This window comes from Microsporum canis, genomic scaffold, assembly GCF_000151145.1.
Source record: "Microsporum canis CBS 113480 supercont1.3 genomic scaffold, whole genome shotgun sequence".
Classification (NCBI taxonomy): Eukaryota; Fungi; Ascomycota; class Eurotiomycetes; order Onygenales; family Arthrodermataceae; genus Microsporum; species Microsporum canis.
In genome coordinates this window covers 1710567-1728380 of record NW_003299167.1, presented here as the reverse complement: position 1 = coordinate 1728380, position 17814 = coordinate 1710567, and the positions used below count along the sequence as shown (strand labels likewise).

Genomic DNA, 17814 nt, shown 5'->3' with positions numbered 1-17814 from the left:
TGCGCGCGGGGGGGTATCCGACAAAAAAACAGGTCTTTATAATTCCAAAACAAGCGTTCATACATTACACCAACAACATAAGATCACCGCGAGAGAAAAAAAGATTATCAACGTCTAGTACCGTCGAGGCACTCGTCGAATGGCTTCGGGGCCAGCATCGGGCTCCATTCTACCAGGATCAGCGCCTTCGTAGAAGCGTTCTTCTCTTACTGGCCGTGCAGTATAGCTAGGCCCGCCACCATATCGCTCAACAGGAGGGTGGTACTCCCTGCCATGTCCTGCTTCGTCATCGACGTAGACACTCACTTCACGCCTCATAGGCCGCACACTTGTCATGCGAGGCCGGATCTCATGATGCTCTTCATACCGAGGTACACCAACTGGCGGAGGACGCACGCTAGCCACCCGTACGATTTCATCGTGAGGGAAAGGGGCTTCATCGACATATGTCGGCTGAGGCTGGCGTGGGTGTTGTTGGGGTTGACGCGGCGGATAATCTATCATTTGGACGCTTGCGCTTCGCATCATGGGTCCGCGGTCTGGAGCCTCGCGGTCATAGAAGCGCGGTTCACCAAGTTCGTTATCCGCCGCGTAGCTTAGTGCAGGGCCTACACCAGAGCCTGGGTTACGGCGGTAGGTCATCTCAGGAGGGGGCATCTCCTGGATGTATCTACGGTCTCGGTAGTGTTCATTAACGATAGACATAGGTCGAGCGGGAGTGTGACTCCCTCCGTCGTAGGACTCCACTCTTGAAGACCGAACTGATACTGGGGGCATGGGGCGCGGAGCATCAACTGACTCGTAATATCTGTTACCTTCCGCATCGACCACAATGCGCCTTTGAGGTGGAGGAGGACCCATGACGCGCGACTCCGAAACACGGACTGGGGCGTAGCTTTCGCGGTAATGGGGCGAAAGGGGCCTGGTCATGTATCTTCTGGTATACTGCGCCGGTTGGCTTTCATCATGATACCTTGGGCGCTCCGGTTGAATTGGTTCGGCGTATGATACAGCTCGTCCGTGACGAGGGGATATATCTGCAACTTGCTCTGGATAGTCGTGGACATACTCTGTTTGCCGAGCATGCTGTAAGCTAGCCACTCTTCGTAAATCATGTTCATCTCGAACTGGCCTTCTATAACCTATTCTTGAGGTTGTACGAGGGGTATGTAGCTCAATTGGACTGTCCAGTTCATAGTGTCTACCATGCCCATCGTCATATGTGGGAACACGGCTGCTTATAACATGGTCGTCGGGAAGGCTATGGCGAGGTGCATATTCAACCTCAGCAGGCGCTTCCTGGACTAACCGACTTCTGGAATAGTGAGCAGCAGCAGGAGGAGGTGCATCAATGAACGGCGGAGGTGAGACGGGTTCAGGTTTAATATATGGCATATCAGGAGATGCGGCACCTCTTCTCTCCTCAGCAAGCCTCTTCCTATCCTGGGCCTGAAGGCGACGGCGTTTCCGCGACATCAGCACCTGTGGAGGCGCAGATTCTGGGCTAGTATGCGCAGAACCTTGGTCAGCAGAGGCTTTCGCGGCCTGTCTACTCTGCCGGCCCTGACGCGACTGCGTAATTGACGAAACCCTTGTAACAGCAAGAGGAGATACACGGGAAGGTTGGGGGGCCGCCGGAGATGTGATATGGTTTCTAACCACTCTTAGATTCCTGCTAGCAGGAGACTGTTGGTTTGGTGGTTGTTCCACGGGAGGCTGTCTTCTACTCGACGGGCTAAGATAGCTGGGCTCTAACAAATCTCGACGTCCGTTGAGGGAGATATCAGGGCCCGGCGGAGAATACTCTGGCTCCTCATATGGCTCTGGTGGGGAGTAATGATGCTCATTATCCTCTGCCCACGGCTGAATGTTCTCCAAATCCCTCCTTGCATCATCAGTGTTAGCAAGTTGATCAAGCACATGATGGTTACCGGCAGCAGATTCATGCTCAGGTTCACTAGCAACTGCACGGTCTACAATAACAGTCTCGTCACTCTCCTCTGTATCCATCTTTCCTGCCAAGGGTGGCACAATTGCCATTTCATCATCATATTCCTCATTCTGCGGCGAGTCAGGAGCTCTGCTCGAATAGTAGGAATTTTCATCAAATGAATCACCGGCTACATCTCCATTAACCCGATCACCGTCTCCATCAACGCTAACATAATGATCTTGGTCATAGACAGGGGGAAGCGGTTTCACTATCTCTAACGCCCTATTGAGAACGTCTGAGACGTCGAAATCCGGTTTAAGCTCCTGCAACGGAGGTTTCTGCCTTTCCTCTACCCGCTTTTGTTCAGCATGATCACGCAATGCGCGTTCAAGACGCTGTCGTTGTAATTGAGTCTCTGCCCTGATGAGATCGTCTGATTTAGTTAGGAATATAGGATCAATCTCCGACGTTGGTTTGGGCGTCGAGGCGCCTGTCCCAGGAGAGTCAGTGCTTCTACCCGGAACAGCGTTCACAGTTGAGGATATAACAGCAGTCTGACCAGCATTGTGCGCTGGGGCAAGAGAATGGGCGGGAGCAAGAGCAGGAGGCGCTGGTTCTGAAGCCGAAGCTTGAGAAACGGGAGTAAAAACAGAGGCGGAGGCAGAAGACTGCGAGGTCTGAGCAACCTGCCGCGGAGGAGCCCTGCGAACGACGCTCTCTGGAATTTTTAGTCTAGGATGAGTGCCAGCAAATATCTGGTCGCGGATATGCAGTATCTTCTCATACTCGGCCACTTCCGTGGCTAGAGGATGAGAATCATGAAGGGCAGCTGGCGGAGCAGGCACCGACGCAATGGGGCCCCGAGCGTGTGCATGGCTTTCAGACGCGAGCATTATGGCCCTCGAGCTAGTTCACTCGAATCTAGGAGCAGGACGAGGCGCGATGCTCGAAGCTGTCTTGTTGTTGATTTCTTCGTCCCATCAGGAGAAATTTTGTTCAAGAAATTCGAAGCTTCAGAATATTTGGTCACGTGCAAAGTTTAAATTTTGAATGATTATGTCATCTTTACATAATCCCTACTTTCCCCTCGGATGAGATGGAAGAGTCAAGAGAAGAGAGGAGAAGAGAAGAGACAGACATGGTGAGATAGTTGACCTGCTGCTGAGTACGGGGAACACATTGCAAGGGACGAGAATGATGGGAAAAACAAATGGGAGCCGTGACTTGCGGCCGGTGTTCTTTTTTGATATTGACAACTGTGTACGTTTCTACAGACATCTACTGAACCCAACCAGTGAGCTTCCAGACCGGTGATCGGTAATGAGTTGATATATGCTAACGCCTCTGTGTATGAACTGACAGCTCTATTCGCGGGGTGTGTGTGTGCCGTGTGCAGTATAACTCTGGGGGCGGTGGTTTGGATGCTAGAACAGCCAGCTAACGGTATCACCTTCGCCGGCCAGATAGCAAAATCCACGACTTGATGCAGGAGCTCATTGGTTAGGCACCCTAACAGCAACTCTTGAAATAACTTAACGATAGTGTACGAATTAAGAACGAGTCCTTGCTAATAAAGACAGCGTAGACAAGTTCTTTGTCCGGCATCTGTCCCTCAGCGTTGAGGACGCGGTGATGCTGCACCGCAGATACTACAGGGAATACGGCCTTGCCATTGAAGGGCTAACTCGCTTCCATAAGATCGACCCTCTTCAGTTTAACAAGGAAGTGGACGATGCACTGCCGCTGGACGAGATCCTGAAGCCGAACCCGCGGCTGCGACGGCTGCTGGAGGCGTTTGACCGGTCCAAGGTGAAGCTGTGGCTATTGACAAACGCATACGTCACCCACGGGAAGAGGGTGGTCAAGCTTTTGGGGGTGGAGGACATGTTTGAGGGCATCACCTACTGCGACTATGGAGCGGAGAAGTTAATCTGTAAACCCGACCGGGAGATGTTCTTGAAGGCAGAGAGGGAGGCCGGGGCGCCTTCTAGGGAAGAGTGTTACTTTGTTGGTAAGCTGATCCTCTTGTTCTCGTTCTTTTCTTGTCTTGAAGCCTGGATCTGACGGGTTTCTAGACGATTCACACCTGAACTGTCGTCATGCGCAGGCTCACGCCTGGACTACTGTGCACTTTGTCGAGCCGAGCCTCCCGGCTCCAGAGACTCGAGCATCAAAGTATCAGATCAGTGACCTTGAGGAGATCAGGGCTCTGTTCCCACAATTTTTCAAAGAGACCAGCTAGATAACTGTAGACATGGGTAGAATAACGTAAACCATTGTAAATAACGACGTTTTATGTATCCAAATATTGTAAAAGAAAAGGCACAGGAAACGCCAGTATCATATTAGAGGAAGCCTGCGGATGATCCGAACCGTGGGAGTCTCGGACATTTTTGCATCATTAAACCAGCGGAAGGGTCTGTTTCCCTCGCGGGCCTGTTGCCTCCTCCTCCCATCCGAAGAGAAGCAACAGAGGGAAGAGGCAACTCTGGCCAGGCTCGACTCAGGGATGATATCTCCATCCCTGCCTTATCCCAGAGTAAAAAAAAGATACGGCTCACCCTGGCCTATAACTACGGCCTCACCAATAAATCCCCCAGCCTCAGCCAGCCATAACCCTCGTGTGTATATATTGTTGTACTGTTGATGTATACGTACCCTGCACGTCCCTGTGTTCCAGCAGATTATCGATCCAAAGAAACATGACATCACGTCAAAGACAGGTCTCGTTCTGTGTGGCTGTGCCGTAGTTTGTATATGGATGGTCGCTCTGCGTTAGGTTAATAATATGCTGGAGATGGGAGTTTCTGGGCGTATCCGAGTGTGCCTTTTCTCCTTGGTTGGCATGCATCTTCCTAGACATCCGGACCCAAGGGGAACCTTCTCCCTACCAACCCGAAGCCTCAAAAAGCTGGAGCTGAAGCCTGGCTTGGGGCCTTTTCTTTTCTTCTTCCTCTTCCTCTTGTTCTTCTTCCCATCCATCCCATATTGCTTTTTCCTCTACCCTTTTCGCACTTCAGCCTGGGGTTCCTGGATTCCCAACTCTTTGCCATCTTGTCACCACCTGTCATCTCCATATCTTACCGTATACCACTTGTTACCACTTGTATCCCGCCGTCTCCCACCGTCGATATCACCTTCTCTTCTTCTCTTCTCCCTCTTGTCTTATATCTGCTTACTTAATCCCATCACGTGTTACTTCACTAACCCCTTTAGGTCTAGTGCTGGCAGAAAAAAAAGGCGCCAAACTCGCAAAGGGTCGCGCCCACCGCCTTCTCTTTCTTCTTCCCTTTTTCGCTTTTTCTCTTTCTTCTTCATCTTCAGCTTCAACCTTTTCCTCTTCTGGACGTTTTTCTTCCTCTCCGACTCTGCGCTTGCGTTCACTCTTCTTCTTCTTCTTCCTCCTCTTCTTCTCCCCCCCCCTTTTTTCTCTCTTCCTCTCTCCCGTTTTCTTTCTTCTCTCTCTTTTATTTACGCTTCTTCGTTTCTCAGCCTGCGTTCGTTATAACATCTCCGTGTATGCCGTCGACTTGTGGTTGCGACTGCGATAGCTTTCCCACGCTGGCGCCCTAGACAATGCACAAGATCTCCAACTTCACCGGCCAGGCTCGCCATGGCTGGGAACGCATGACGCCCACTTTCGGCATGTCCAGGCCTCAGCAGGATGCTCCCAACACGCAGTATCGTCGTCCCCAAGGCCCCGGCCAGCCGCCTCCACAGCAGCCGCATCACCAACAGCATCCCTCCCACCACCAGCAGCCACAGCACCAGCAGCACCAGCACCAGCATCAACATCAACATCAACATCAACCCTCGCAATCGGCCTCCCCAGACCCGACTAGTGGTGCCAGTACCCCCGCCGGAACGGTTCTGTCTGCGGCTTCCGTAGAGCAGCCGATGATTAACATCTCCTTCAACATCCCCTTCTCGTCGAATCTGCCTGGACCAGATCCGGCTGATATCCTGCACTCGTCTCCGAACGCCTTCCAGCGATGGACCTTTCCCGAAGGGACGCCGGAGGGGACCCCCATCCACCGTCTGCCCGTGCACACGCAGCATGTCGACTCGCTGCGTAAGTTGTGTCGTCAGATGAGTGAAAGCAGCGGAGGCCTTATCGAGGCCACCGTCACCTCCTCCGAGCTCAAGATGGCCTCCTCCATGCAGAGACGCCATCACGGACTCGTCACCAACGTCTGTATCTCGGGAGAAGCTGACCTCGTACGGCAGATGAGGGCCAAGATATACAAGGAGACACCCATAGTGCTGGTAGCCATCCTCTCCCCCCCCCCCTCTTTGTAACACTCCTACTCGGTTTCATGCCATGCTAACCAATGTCTTAGCGGAGCTTAACCATCGATGTCGATGTCGATGTTGTCCTGCACAAGGAGACGGATTCCATCCGGAAGATTGTCCTTGAACATATCGACATCCTGGCAAGCTACACTGGAGCAGATATCTTCCTCCTCAGCCCCAAGATTGTCGACGCAGATAGTGCTCTCAGCTCGTCTTACGGCTACTCTGCCGAGAACGGACTGGATCGCCGGTTTAGAATCGCCATCTATAGCGATGCTGAGAGCGCAGAACACGCCAAGTCGCGAGTTCTGATCATGATCGATCAGATAGTACGTTTCCTCTCCCCCCTTTATTCTTGACCTTCTTTTCTTACTCCCTTATCTAGCTTAAACGCCGTGTTGATGCGGTGAAACTCGAATTGAGTACTCATTTCCTCGTCTGTGGCCGCACTCGCAAGAACATCAAGATGATTGAAGCTGCCACAAACACGGCCATATATTTCCCCCCTCCGTTTCCCCGCGTGTACGGCTACATGCCTCCAGGAGCCACCAGACGCTGTGAAGATGAAGTGTACATCACCGGTATGAATCAAGACGATATTAACCTTGTCAAGCAGAAACTGCGTGACCTGGTCGCCGGTCTCAAAGTCTATGTCAAAGAGGCCATCATCCACCCAGAAAAGATCGATAGCATCATCCTGGAGCGTCTAGATAAGGTCCAGAAGGTTATGGAGGCCAATGGCTGCTTTGTTCTGCTTCCTCAGCTAGGAAGTGGCATTAGTGCCATTCGTGTTCAAGGGACGGACGTCCTGCATGTCGAGCGCACCATTCGTGAGCTCATGAATGTCGTATGTTATCTATTCATACTCCAAACGGTCGAGACGTCACTAATTACTTTAGGCTGGTCAATTCTACGGTGCTACCTGGTGGCTCATGGCAGACAACCCTCAGATGCGGGCTCCATCCCCTGCAGACGTCAGAACTATGCTTTCTGACATCTGTGCCAACTCTGGAGCTGATGTCACTTTCGACAAGCTCACTTTCCACATTCACGGCTCTGACGACTCTGTAAAGGCTGCCATGATGGTCATCCATCAGATTCCTTTCGTCAAACGCTCCCCGCATCAGATGAAAGTGAAGATCGAGCTCGCCAACGAACATAAGGAATTCGTCAGTGGGAAGAAGAATGGCAAGATCAACAAGATCATGAGCCAAAGTGAGTGACTCCCCCTGTCCTTCACTATACATTGTTCCCCCACCCCTTGGTACTAACTTCTCCCAGTCGTAGGAAATGTGCAAATCATCTTTGACGGCTTCAATGAATACAACTTCTACATAGATGTTTGTGCCAACGACTATGAAGCCGTCAAGCAGGGTCTCCACCTAGTTGAGCAGGAAATGCCAGCATCCATCTCTTTCCATGTTCCAGATCAATACCACAAGCGTATTATTGGTATCGGTGGCCAGCATATCCAGCGCGTTATGAAGAAGTACTCCGTCTTCGTCAAGTTCTCCAACGCGATGGACAGAGGTGGCGCTGGTAAAGATGATGACGATATCCGAGTCGAGAACGTCATCTGCCGTACCCCGGCAAGGAATGCACAGAATCTCGAACTAGTCAAACAGGAGATTATGGACATGGTTGAGAAAGTCGTGAGTCGTCCGCATATAGACACTTCCGCTGAGGGATGATTTTGCTCATGTCCACTTTGAACGAGTGCTAGGATGCGGAGTTCGTCTCGGAGACCGTCGTCGTCAACCGTCTTTACCATCGAGAATTGATTGCCAGAATGAAGGAGATTGATGAACTGGAGAAGAAGTGGAACTGCAAGATCGACTTTCCAAGCACAGAAACGGCCAGTGATTTTGTCACCATTTCTGGCCCTGAGTACCAGGTTCCCCAGGCAGTTGATGCATTTTTGGTATGTTATCACTCCTATTATCTATTCATTTCCCTCCATCCGTGTACTAACCTACCTTAGGGAATGGTTCCGGAAAGCCACTCAATGGTATTCGGTGTCTCAGAGGAACTTCGCGCATTCTTCCTTACGCCCGAGTTCTCTGACGTAATATGCCGAAACCTCCGTGAACAATATGAAATCGAACTCTCGCTGGGTACGGCAACTCGCCAAGCTATTATCGACCCAGAGAATGCCGAGCCCGTTTCTGAAGATACCCTTGATATGAGCTTCACCCGTAACAATGCCGGTGGCATAAAAGACGCTGTCGACTTCCTTATTTCTCGCCTCGTCCCGTATGGACTGGACGCTACCACTGTCAAGGGCAGCATTCCCCGGCCTAAGTCCGATTCTTTTGAGGAATCCCTCCCGTTCTTTGATTCCAAACTCCTCCAACATGCTCCTGCCCCGCTTGTCGCCGACTCACCTATCCGCGCCAACTTTGCCACTGACGACTCTGCGGACCGCGGCTCCATCTTCGGGCGTCTTCGGAAACCTGGCTCCATTGCATCCTTCTCGTCGTTCATCGGCCGGAAGAACCAATCATCTTCGCCTGGTTCTCTGTTCAAACACGCTTCTAGCAACGCCTCTAAAGCGTCACTTGTCTCAATGGAATCTCGAGACAGTGGCTACCGCAATCCTTGGAATGATTCAGGTGTGAATTTGGCAAAGGAAGACTTGTTGACTCCTTCAGGCAGTAATGGCTGGCCCAGTCGATTCGATAATAAGTTTCCCTTTGGCACAGGTGGCACTGGATCTGTATCTGGAGGCGACATGACACCCAAACATGACCTACGAGCTTCCTTCGACAGTGGACGACCAAGCACCTCCAACTCATACTCCGCCCCCATCGGTCCCCCTCGCTAAGCAATCAATCCAATTCGCTCACTCACATCCATCTCATTATGAAACGAAGAAAAGAAACCCGAAAACTATTTATACCCTAACCAACCTCCAATGATACCAAAAAAAAGCCTCCGATGAATGAGTTCTTTTTTTATCGAAAAGTCATTTACTCTATACCGCCAACGAACTATTGGTCGATCCATCTCTTACTTTCTTGTCTAGCCCTGTGGGAGAGTCTTCCTTTTCTCAAGTCACTTTTTGGTAGGAATTGTTCCCGTTTCCACATCTATACCATGTTTCATCTTTGCTGTTCTTTGTCTTGTTTCATCGGATACCCCCACCCCGCTCTCGCTCTTCATAACTGAACTTACTTATACCAAACCTTTTATCTTTATCTCGGTGTTCATGTTTCACGTTCCAAAGGGTTTCCTTCTATACATCCTTTCCTTTTCCTATACCTCATGTGTTTTCCTCTCTCTTCATTTGCCTTCTGCAATCATCTATATGACATGATACCACAACCATTGCTGTCTGCTTTACACAATGAAGTATAAACAAGAAACCCCCTATACAAGTCTAACGAATTAAAGAAAAGAAAAAACGGACTGAATTATTATCATCATTCACATGTATTGTTTTTATGCTATGCTTCTGTTTTAAAAAGTCCAAGGGTATATATACATACGTACTCGACACACGGTTAGCTACGTTGCCATTTTACCTATGTAACAACCTGCTTAGCATAGAGGAAAAGATAATAAGGTTTTCTCAGTCTTTCGCCTATTTTCTGCTCTCTTGGTTGAATTATTGCATGGTAGATTTAATTAGTCGAGAGTTGCTTTGCTGTGGAAGTTCTCTCGGCTTGATATTCCAGTTTGACAATACTCTGCATCACTTAGCGAAGCCAGTTTATTATTGCCTCCCGTCGCCCCAACAGTATCCAAGGGTCGATGTGACAAATCTGATATTTCAACGCCACCGTGGCTAGCATCGACAAGAAGATGATAACGGCCAAAGCATGTCTGTAAATACCACATGGCACAATCAAGGTAAAAAGATAAGAAGCATATATATACATACCGTGTTAAACATTATCTAGATTACTTCACACTCCGTTCTTTCCCAGGAATAAATATAAAAGGCACACAACAATTGATAGCTAGGTAAAAGTAACAAGGGGAAATACATAATTAGACACACGATATAAGACCTAGGCCAGCTGAAAATTGTCATAAACCAAGACACAAAGCAGAACCAATGAGTAAATAGGAAACAACAAGAAGTGAATAGTATACGGTTCAAAGGCTTATTAGGAGTTAGATATCGAGTAAAGGCGGAGATGTGATATAAGAGAAAATAAAAAGGTGTAGAACTCTGTAAATTCGAAAATGAAGCCAACATTGTGATCGTAAAGATGATGGAAATGGAGACAATGATCGCCCGCTCCGAGTCACTTTTCAGTTAATTATTTAATGTTTTTTTTTTTAGAGTTGGCCTGAGAGAACTGCTTCGGTAGCTGCACGGATCAACGTTAGCTATTGAACTAAATTAAGCATTGAAGGTTAATAATATGGATAACATACCAGAATTAATGTACGCTCGTTTTGCATCTAGGTTGACGTTGAACCTACGCTCTAACTCAAGTTTCACACTCTTTTTCGTCACGGTCATTAAATCTGCGGTACGGAGGATATCTCTGATCTCAGCAAGGAGGGAGTCATCATTTGGTAAGGCAGAGAGATCCGCCATCTCGACGTCTGAGCCCCGGCCAAGTAGCTCTGTGGCAGACATGGAGAGTCGAGAACTGTAACGATTGTTGAGATCGATCTGAGACACTGGCCGTGAGGCAGAGTATCCATACTCAGTAGGAGGTGCGTAATGAGTCTTGGTGGCATATGTATAGCCGGAAACTTCAGATCGGTCATCACCGCCTCCATGGGTCTGGGCTTCCCATAGCTCGGATTGGTACTCTTCCCATTTCTTCTTGGGAATAGATGCTGGGTCAAATTTGCCCTCGTCAGAGATAACGACCTTGCGACCCTTCTCACCAGTGACGATACGGGTGTTACCCCAACTGAAGTCGTCCATATGCCAGAAGGCGTAGAGGGGGAGACCCATGGAGAATACTGGCATGGCAAGAACATAAATGATCATCCATCCAACCATCTCCCATTTCCTTCGGGCAATGAAAATGATAGCCTGAAGACCGTAGATAGCTGCAAGGAGCACAAGGGCAGTCCAGGGAACAGTTCCACTGCCCAACGCAACGAGAACAATAAGATACACGATATATGCAACGGCAACCGGCTGGATGATAGTACTGAGAAGATCAATAAAGACGATGAATCGCATACTGAAGCAGCAGAAACCACAGAGCTGTTGAAGAGGAATCAGTTCGATCAGGTTGTGCACAGTGGAGTTAATCCATCGACGACGTTGAGACATGAAGACAGCCCAGGTATCGGGTGCGATGGTCCAGGCGTGGGCATTGAATGTGAACTTGGTCTTATACTTCGAGTGATGTTTAAGGAGCAATGTTGTCAAGTAACGATCCTCACCGAGATGAAGCAAGTTCTTCATATGGAGAGTGTCAACACGAATTTCACCGTAGGCATCAACCACTTCCTTGCTAACGAAGAGAGGCTTGCCAGTATCAGCAGCTCTGATTCGGTACATGGTGAAACAACCGGGTAAACAAGTAACGGAACCGAACAAACTCTCGAAGGCTTTTGTGAGATTGTGAGAGATATAGTATTCATAAACCTGAATCATGGTAATCATCGAGGCTTTGGCGTTGTTTAGACCAGTCTCTCCGCAGAGAGCAATGACACGTGTATCATGAAGGAACGCTGCTACCATTCGAGTGGCTGAGTCTGGAGCCACTGTTGTATCGGCATCGACCTGTAGGATAAACTCGTAGAACGTTGGGTTGACTCCAATGATGTTTCGGATTTGATGATGCATCTCGAGCTCAAGGGGACTCAATGGCGCATTGTAATGAACACGGTTCAAGAAACGCATAACAACCATCTGTGAATCTCGCTTACCACGGTTACCAGGCTTCGATACCTCAGATGGCTTGCCAACCTTGACAACAACCAAGAATGGAACAATGTGGCCTTGCACTTCGTATAAACCAGAGTAAACCTTGCCCATATTGTGCTGACGCATTCCCTCTCCCAAACTCTCAAAGCTCAATGGTTCTGGATCGACGTTTTCTGGAACGCCGAAGATATCGAGAACAATTCGGGGAGTTGGGCGGTCATTTCCTTGTCCAATAATCATACCGTCACAAACGACAAGGAGAAGCTTGCGTTTGTCGTCATACTTCATGCGAGCCATGGAATCGATGGCACGGCGTAAAGACTCTTCATCTTCAGTATATGCGGGAACTTGACAGATGATGAATTTGTCGATATTCTCCGGGATATTCTTCTTTCCGAATTGCAGAGCAGCCAAGAACTTGAATCCAATGATAGTGGCTAGCAGAACTGAAATAGCGAGAATGAAATACTGGGAAAACAAGCATCGAGGCGAAGTTCGGATATCGAGTTCACCAGCAAGATACAAGTTATCAAGACAGATTTGCATGCTCTTACGCATGGGATTGCCAATATTCAGCTCTTCGAAGCGTTTCGTAATATCTTGTCCAGAATACCGTTGGAAGAGGCTAATGACATCTGGGTGCATAAAGTCAACATTGACGTTCGTTGGAAGAGGCTGTCCATCTTTGGCTTTGACTACCCGACCACCAGTGATGTAGGTAGTCACATCGTATACTCTGTTATGAATAAACGCAACGTACTGCGATTTATTAGCCATATCTGCCAACTGTTTCGGCGTAAAGCCAATACGGCCCTTTGCATAGTTCTGGCGCAGCATCTTCATCTGCTTGAAATACCACCACGGCCTTGAGTCTTTAAGGAAAGCTCGGAAGTCATGATATTGTGCATTAGTGTCCGTCTTGCTGATAACAGAGGCTGAGCCGGTACGGTTTGTTGGAGTATAATCAAGTTGAACAGCATCGTCGATCTTTCCATCCACACCATCACAAAGAGCGGAAACTTGGACCGGGAACAGATCACTAGCATCAGTACCGGCATATTTCAGCAGATCCTTTCGGGGAACGATGCTGGGATAATGAGATTTTGCATATTCTCCAAGGTCAAACACTTCACCGCGGATGGCAATGAATGCATCTTTGCCAGGATCGCCATTGTGAGTGGTTAGCTCCGCGGCAGAAAATACGTGTTGTGGTGGGCAGATGAGGCCAGGGAAGAAAATGACGAAGAAGATAGCAAAGCCACAGGTGAACCAGATGAGCATATTGATTGCAACCTTTTCTCGCCAAGCAACCCGTATATCTTTTCGTTTCATCCGGCCGACGAACCTGATGAGGATATCAGGTATAAACCAAGTGAGAAGGTAGACGAGGAACAACCACCGTTTACGGCTACCCGAAACTATGACATCTTCTACCTCAACCATCTCTTTCTCGTTTCCTTTTTCGGCCATCTGCTCACGGGTTTCCAAGTTCTTAAACATGTCCCCTGAATGGAATGCGGAGGCACCGGCTTCAGAACGGGCATCAACATCTCGGCTAGTGAAATATCCTCCCTTCGTCTCATCGCCATATATATAGGCGCCAGGGGTACTGTCTGCTGGAGTGAGCAGTCGGACCTTGGAATCACTATATCCATTATTCCCTAGACCACTGCCATCGTCTGTGCCGTTTCCGTTGAACGCGGGGAGCACTCTCTCTCCGACCTTAGCAACATCTGCCCAGCATCTCTCACTTAAGAACACACCGGTACTGCCGACGCGGGCTTCATTATTAGGCCAGCGCTTCTCATCAATGACCAGTTGGGATTTCTCCTTGTCACTTCCAACAATAACAGACTCCTCTTCAGCCAGGCCCAAAAATTCGGCAAAGGGTAAAAATACAGAGAAGTCAGCATTTCGCAGGCGTTGACTGATCTCTGCAATGCCAAACATCTGCACTTGCGTGCGAACACACTTGCTATCGAATTGGTTGGCAATTCGGCGATCATTTGGCTTGAGACAGAAGACTATGTATGGGTTGACATTTGTAGCAGAGAGGGACTTCGTGATATTATCAAGGGAAGCAAGGAACTGAGCTGCAGCTCCCTGTTTCAGGCCACCGATATCTCCCTTCTTGTTACTGTGTACACCCCTCCTGCCACTGCTGGTATCGTCCGTATCGTCATTCTCCGAAGTTGGAGCGTTTGGTGCAAATCTGGACACTCTGCTCATCTTACGGCGAGCCATACTGGGCATTCGTAGAGGCTTAGAGCTGACTTGGGCTTGCATGATGGCTGATTTTTCCTTTGGATGATGGATGGTCTGGAGGGCCTCTTGTCCAAAGAGGTCACGCACAAATCCACTTCTGGTGTTATTGATAAGGTTGAGCAGGTCTCCAGAAACTAGATCTCCATTTTCTTCGATGAGACCCTTGACGGGATATTCAACCTCTCCGGCGAAGTGCTTGACGGTGAAAGATGCAGCAGTGTTCTGAGTCGGGAAGTTGCTTCCTGGCAAGATAGCAGTAGAGCTGCTCACAACGATTGCAGGATTCTTATTGTCGAACCTCTTTCTCATGCTTTCCAACATTTGCATGTCCGTTCTTCCTCTCTTGGTCTGGTCGTCGAGGATGGACAAAAGGCCATTTCCATGTTTAAGGAGACCTCTGACCGCATCAGAGTTATCAAAGTAGCTGGTGGCTGGGACACTAACTTCCTCAGTCTCTAGCATGTTTGCCTGGCGTTCGAAGAAGTTCTGCAGGCAGTAATGATACAAAGATTCGGTCGCTGCATTGTTCAACAGCTGATCAAGGGTCGAACCAGTAGAAGAGGACTGGGCAAAACCTGGGAAGTCAACAATTGAAACGGTGTTGGCAACAGCAGATTCTGCAGCACAGACCCTCTGGTTGATGTTTTCAATTACGTAGGCAACCAGGAGGGCATAGAGGGTACGCGCAAATTCATCAGCATTTGCTCGAGCTCCGGCAGGGTCAAGCATGACGGTCACACGCTCGCGATGGATAGTCTTGGTTTTGTTTCCAAGACTCACTTCCAGGTCACCGATGCTTAGTCCAAGGAAGGCAGCTACAATGGCAAGGGTATCCTTATTCTTGACAATAGTGACGGTCTCACCACCTTCATGAGAATATCCACCACTCTCCTCGGGTGCGGTTCTGGTGGACTGGCCAGTCGCGAATTCTAGCTGTCCGAGGTGGAGGATACAGGCCAGGATCTGACAGATTTCTGCAATATCGCTACGAGGGAACTCCAGTTTGCGGAGGGCAGTCTTGAAATGCTGGAAGCCTTCCGAGTCATTAATTCCGACCTTCATCTGGGTTGGGTGGCCTAGATAACGCCATCTCTTGTGCATTTCACCGATAGAAGCGCGATTGCCGGCACCACCTCTTGTGGCTGTAGGGCTGTCCAGTCCCAGATGCGATCGTTCGGCAGCACTGGTACCAGCCAAAAGGTAGTACAAAACATGGAACGAACGTTCTCCCGTTGGAACGGATGCAATACGGCTCCTCTCCAAACGATGGTCGAGCACCTTTCCACCGATAAGGGTGGGGTTGATGGTAGACGATCCATCGTACTGTAATTCGAAATAGAGACCGGCCTTGGAGGCAGTGGGCGTGGTGACCGATTTGGTGGTAGTTAGGGTGTCAAAGACAAATGCGGCAAGAGAGAGTTTAGTCGACAGAGGAGTCGACGAAAAGGAAAGGATGGAAGAGAGGAGATGTGAACGGATTGTGGTTTTACCAGATCCAGATTCACCCCTTTTTTTTCGTTATGAATTAGCTATACGTCTTCAAAGTAGTAGAAACACGGGTAAACTCACAAGAAAACGATGGCTTGGTTTTCACCTCGGGAGCCCAGTCTGGTCCAGGCTCGTCTTGCGAGGTCCTCGGCCTCTCCCATCGCACTGCCTTCCTTTCCGCCATCTGGTCCCTTGGTGGACGAGGTGTATGTGTTGAGACATATCAATGCCTGGGAGGAGAGACGTGCAGTCGGCAGGGATACATGGAACCTATCGTCACCACCGGTTAAATGACTCTCCACTATGTTCTGACGAGGCGTCTCTTACCTGCTAGCAAGATGGGCAGCAAGGTGTGTGTCGTTCTGAAGATGTGCCGGCAGGGCGGGAAGGGAGGACTGAGCATGAGTTGGTGTCGCCATGGCTAGTTCTATCTAGCCTCCCCTCTCGAGGGCAACGGGCTCAGTGGCCTGGAATAGCGAGTGTCTCTTCTTGTTCACGGTTAACGAAGCGATTGATGTTGTTGTTGTTGCTGCCGTCAGTCGTAGGATAGCGGTAGTTGTCCGGTCGACATATAACCCCTGTGTCCTATCACCACGCTGGATATATAGCGAAGGTATTCCACTCTCTCACTCTCTCTGCGTGAAAGATCAATGCAGAACAGGCTGAACGAAGGATGGGCCACACCTCTTGAAGTTCTACCCAAAAATATAGGTGGTGTTACAGCAGGCGGCGGACCGACGTAGGAAACAAGCAAAGCAACAACGCAGCACAGTCAAAACGAGTGATGAAGAAAAAAAACAACTAAAAGACACAACACGACGCCTTATCTCTCGAGAGCAAAGCGAGTGTGTTCTTCTATCGAGACAGAAAAGAGAGAGAAGAGAAGAAGAGAAGAAAATCCGTTGACAAGAAGAAAAAAAGTCGACGTTCTTTTTTTTTTTTCCCTTTCCTTGCAAAGCCTGAAAAGGGAAAAGATGTAAAGTAGGAAGTGAAACATCAGACATACACGTAATTACAATACGACAATACACGCATATAAAGAGCAAAAAAGGAGAAAATACAAACTAGCATCGCCTTCGAAAGACTAAAAATAAGTTACGAACAACCTTCTGGCCCGAGCCAGCTTTTTTTTCTTTTTTGCTTCTTTTCTTCAGTTTGTCCCCTGTCGATGTTTTTGTCATGCAGGAGAGGGAAACAAGAAGAGATGACTGAGGAAGGATGGCGAAGGTAAATGGATCTCGCGTGGCAGAGTTGACAGAAGGCTAACCCTGGCTTGATATCAAGAGTTTCCTCCTCCAGTATATGTCATCAGCCTCTAACTAACCAGCTCTGAAGTTCAAATCCCCCCTCCCCACGTCCCGGCTCAACTCCACAAAGTAGCCAATTAGGCTCGTACATCCCTCGATGTCGATTCGTGGATCGAGAAATAGCGGCACGATCCTCGACGGGCTTACGTTCTTCCGCCAGACGCCATGGGAGGGCTATTTCTTTTTTGATGAAAGGGGGAGGCCGATGGATAACATGGGAATGGGTCGCGAGGGCTGTTTCCCTGGCTTGAGACAACGAGCGAAGGACGATTGACAAGGCCATCCTTCTCACCCGGCCAGCGAGGAGAGGAGGACGAGGGACCGGCGATGAGACACTGTTTGGGTTGTCTATTTGAGACATCACAACCGCTAAACTTCTCCCTTTCCCCGGTCCATGACACGGCGCCAATCGCCACCGCCGGCATTGCACCACTACGCGAACTATTATTATTTTGTATGCTGATCTCAGAGCATCATATATAGTTCCATGACAGATACATGCATAACTCCCACATCCTGCTTTGAGCATGCAACCGATCGATATGGTCATAGCACTCCATACACACAGTACGATAACCGTCGTGGCTGCAGGAGGTCTCTGCCATCACCGCTTCAACATATCACAGACTGTTGCGGATACGCCGTAAGAGACCTCAACTCGCGTGGCAGTGCCTCCATAC

The 17814-nt window shown here is 49.2% G+C and overlaps 5 protein-coding genes across 5 annotated transcripts; 2 read left to right on the top strand and 3 right to left on the bottom strand.

Annotated features, from left to right (window-relative positions):
• Positions 1–114: 114 nt before the first annotated feature.
• Positions 115–2826, bottom strand: MCYG_03494 (conserved hypothetical protein; the record flags this gene model as incomplete). The annotated part of the gene is made up of 2 exons (XM_002847942.1): positions 115–2665; positions 2720–2826. The coding sequence occupies 2 exons, from the start codon at positions 2824–2826 to the stop codon at positions 115–117; spliced, it is 2658 nt and encodes an 885-aa protein (XP_002847988.1).
• A 301-nt stretch (positions 2827–3127) lies between these two features.
• On the top strand, positions 3128–4175 carry MCYG_03493 (SSM1; the record flags this gene model as incomplete). The annotated part of the gene is made up of 5 exons (XM_002847941.1): positions 3128–3193; positions 3296–3314; positions 3397–3432; positions 3519–3944; positions 4009–4175. 5 exons carry the CDS (start codon positions 3128–3130, stop codon positions 4173–4175), a joined length of 714 nt encoding a protein of 237 aa, XP_002847987.1.
• A 1334-nt stretch (positions 4176–5509) lies between these two features.
• MCYG_03492 (KH domain-containing protein) lies at positions 5510–9050 on the top strand (the record flags this gene model as incomplete). The annotated part of the gene is made up of 7 exons (XM_002847940.1): positions 5510–6151; positions 6274–6555; positions 6612–7073; positions 7126–7441; positions 7514–7878; positions 7950–8147; positions 8208–9050. The coding sequence occupies 7 exons, from the start codon at positions 5510–5512 to the stop codon at positions 9048–9050; spliced, it is 3108 nt and encodes a 1035-aa protein (XP_002847986.1).
• A 1463-nt stretch (positions 9051–10513) lies between these two features.
• Positions 10514–16246, bottom strand: MCYG_03491 (chitin synthase 8; the record flags this gene model as incomplete). Its single annotated transcript, XM_002847939.1, has 4 exons — positions 10514–10545; positions 10613–15846; positions 15909–16097; positions 16155–16246. The coding sequence occupies 4 exons, from the start codon at positions 16244–16246 to the stop codon at positions 10514–10516; spliced, it is 5547 nt and encodes a 1848-aa protein (XP_002847985.1).
• Positions 16247–17135: 889 nt separating this feature from the next.
• MCYG_03490 (uncharacterized protein) lies at positions 17136–17495 on the bottom strand (the record flags this gene model as incomplete). The annotated part of the gene is made up of 1 exon (XM_002847938.1): positions 17136–17495. The coding sequence occupies one exon, from the start codon at positions 17493–17495 to the stop codon at positions 17136–17138; it is 360 nt and encodes a 119-aa protein (XP_002847984.1).
• Between the last annotated feature and the right edge of the window lie 319 nt (positions 17496–17814).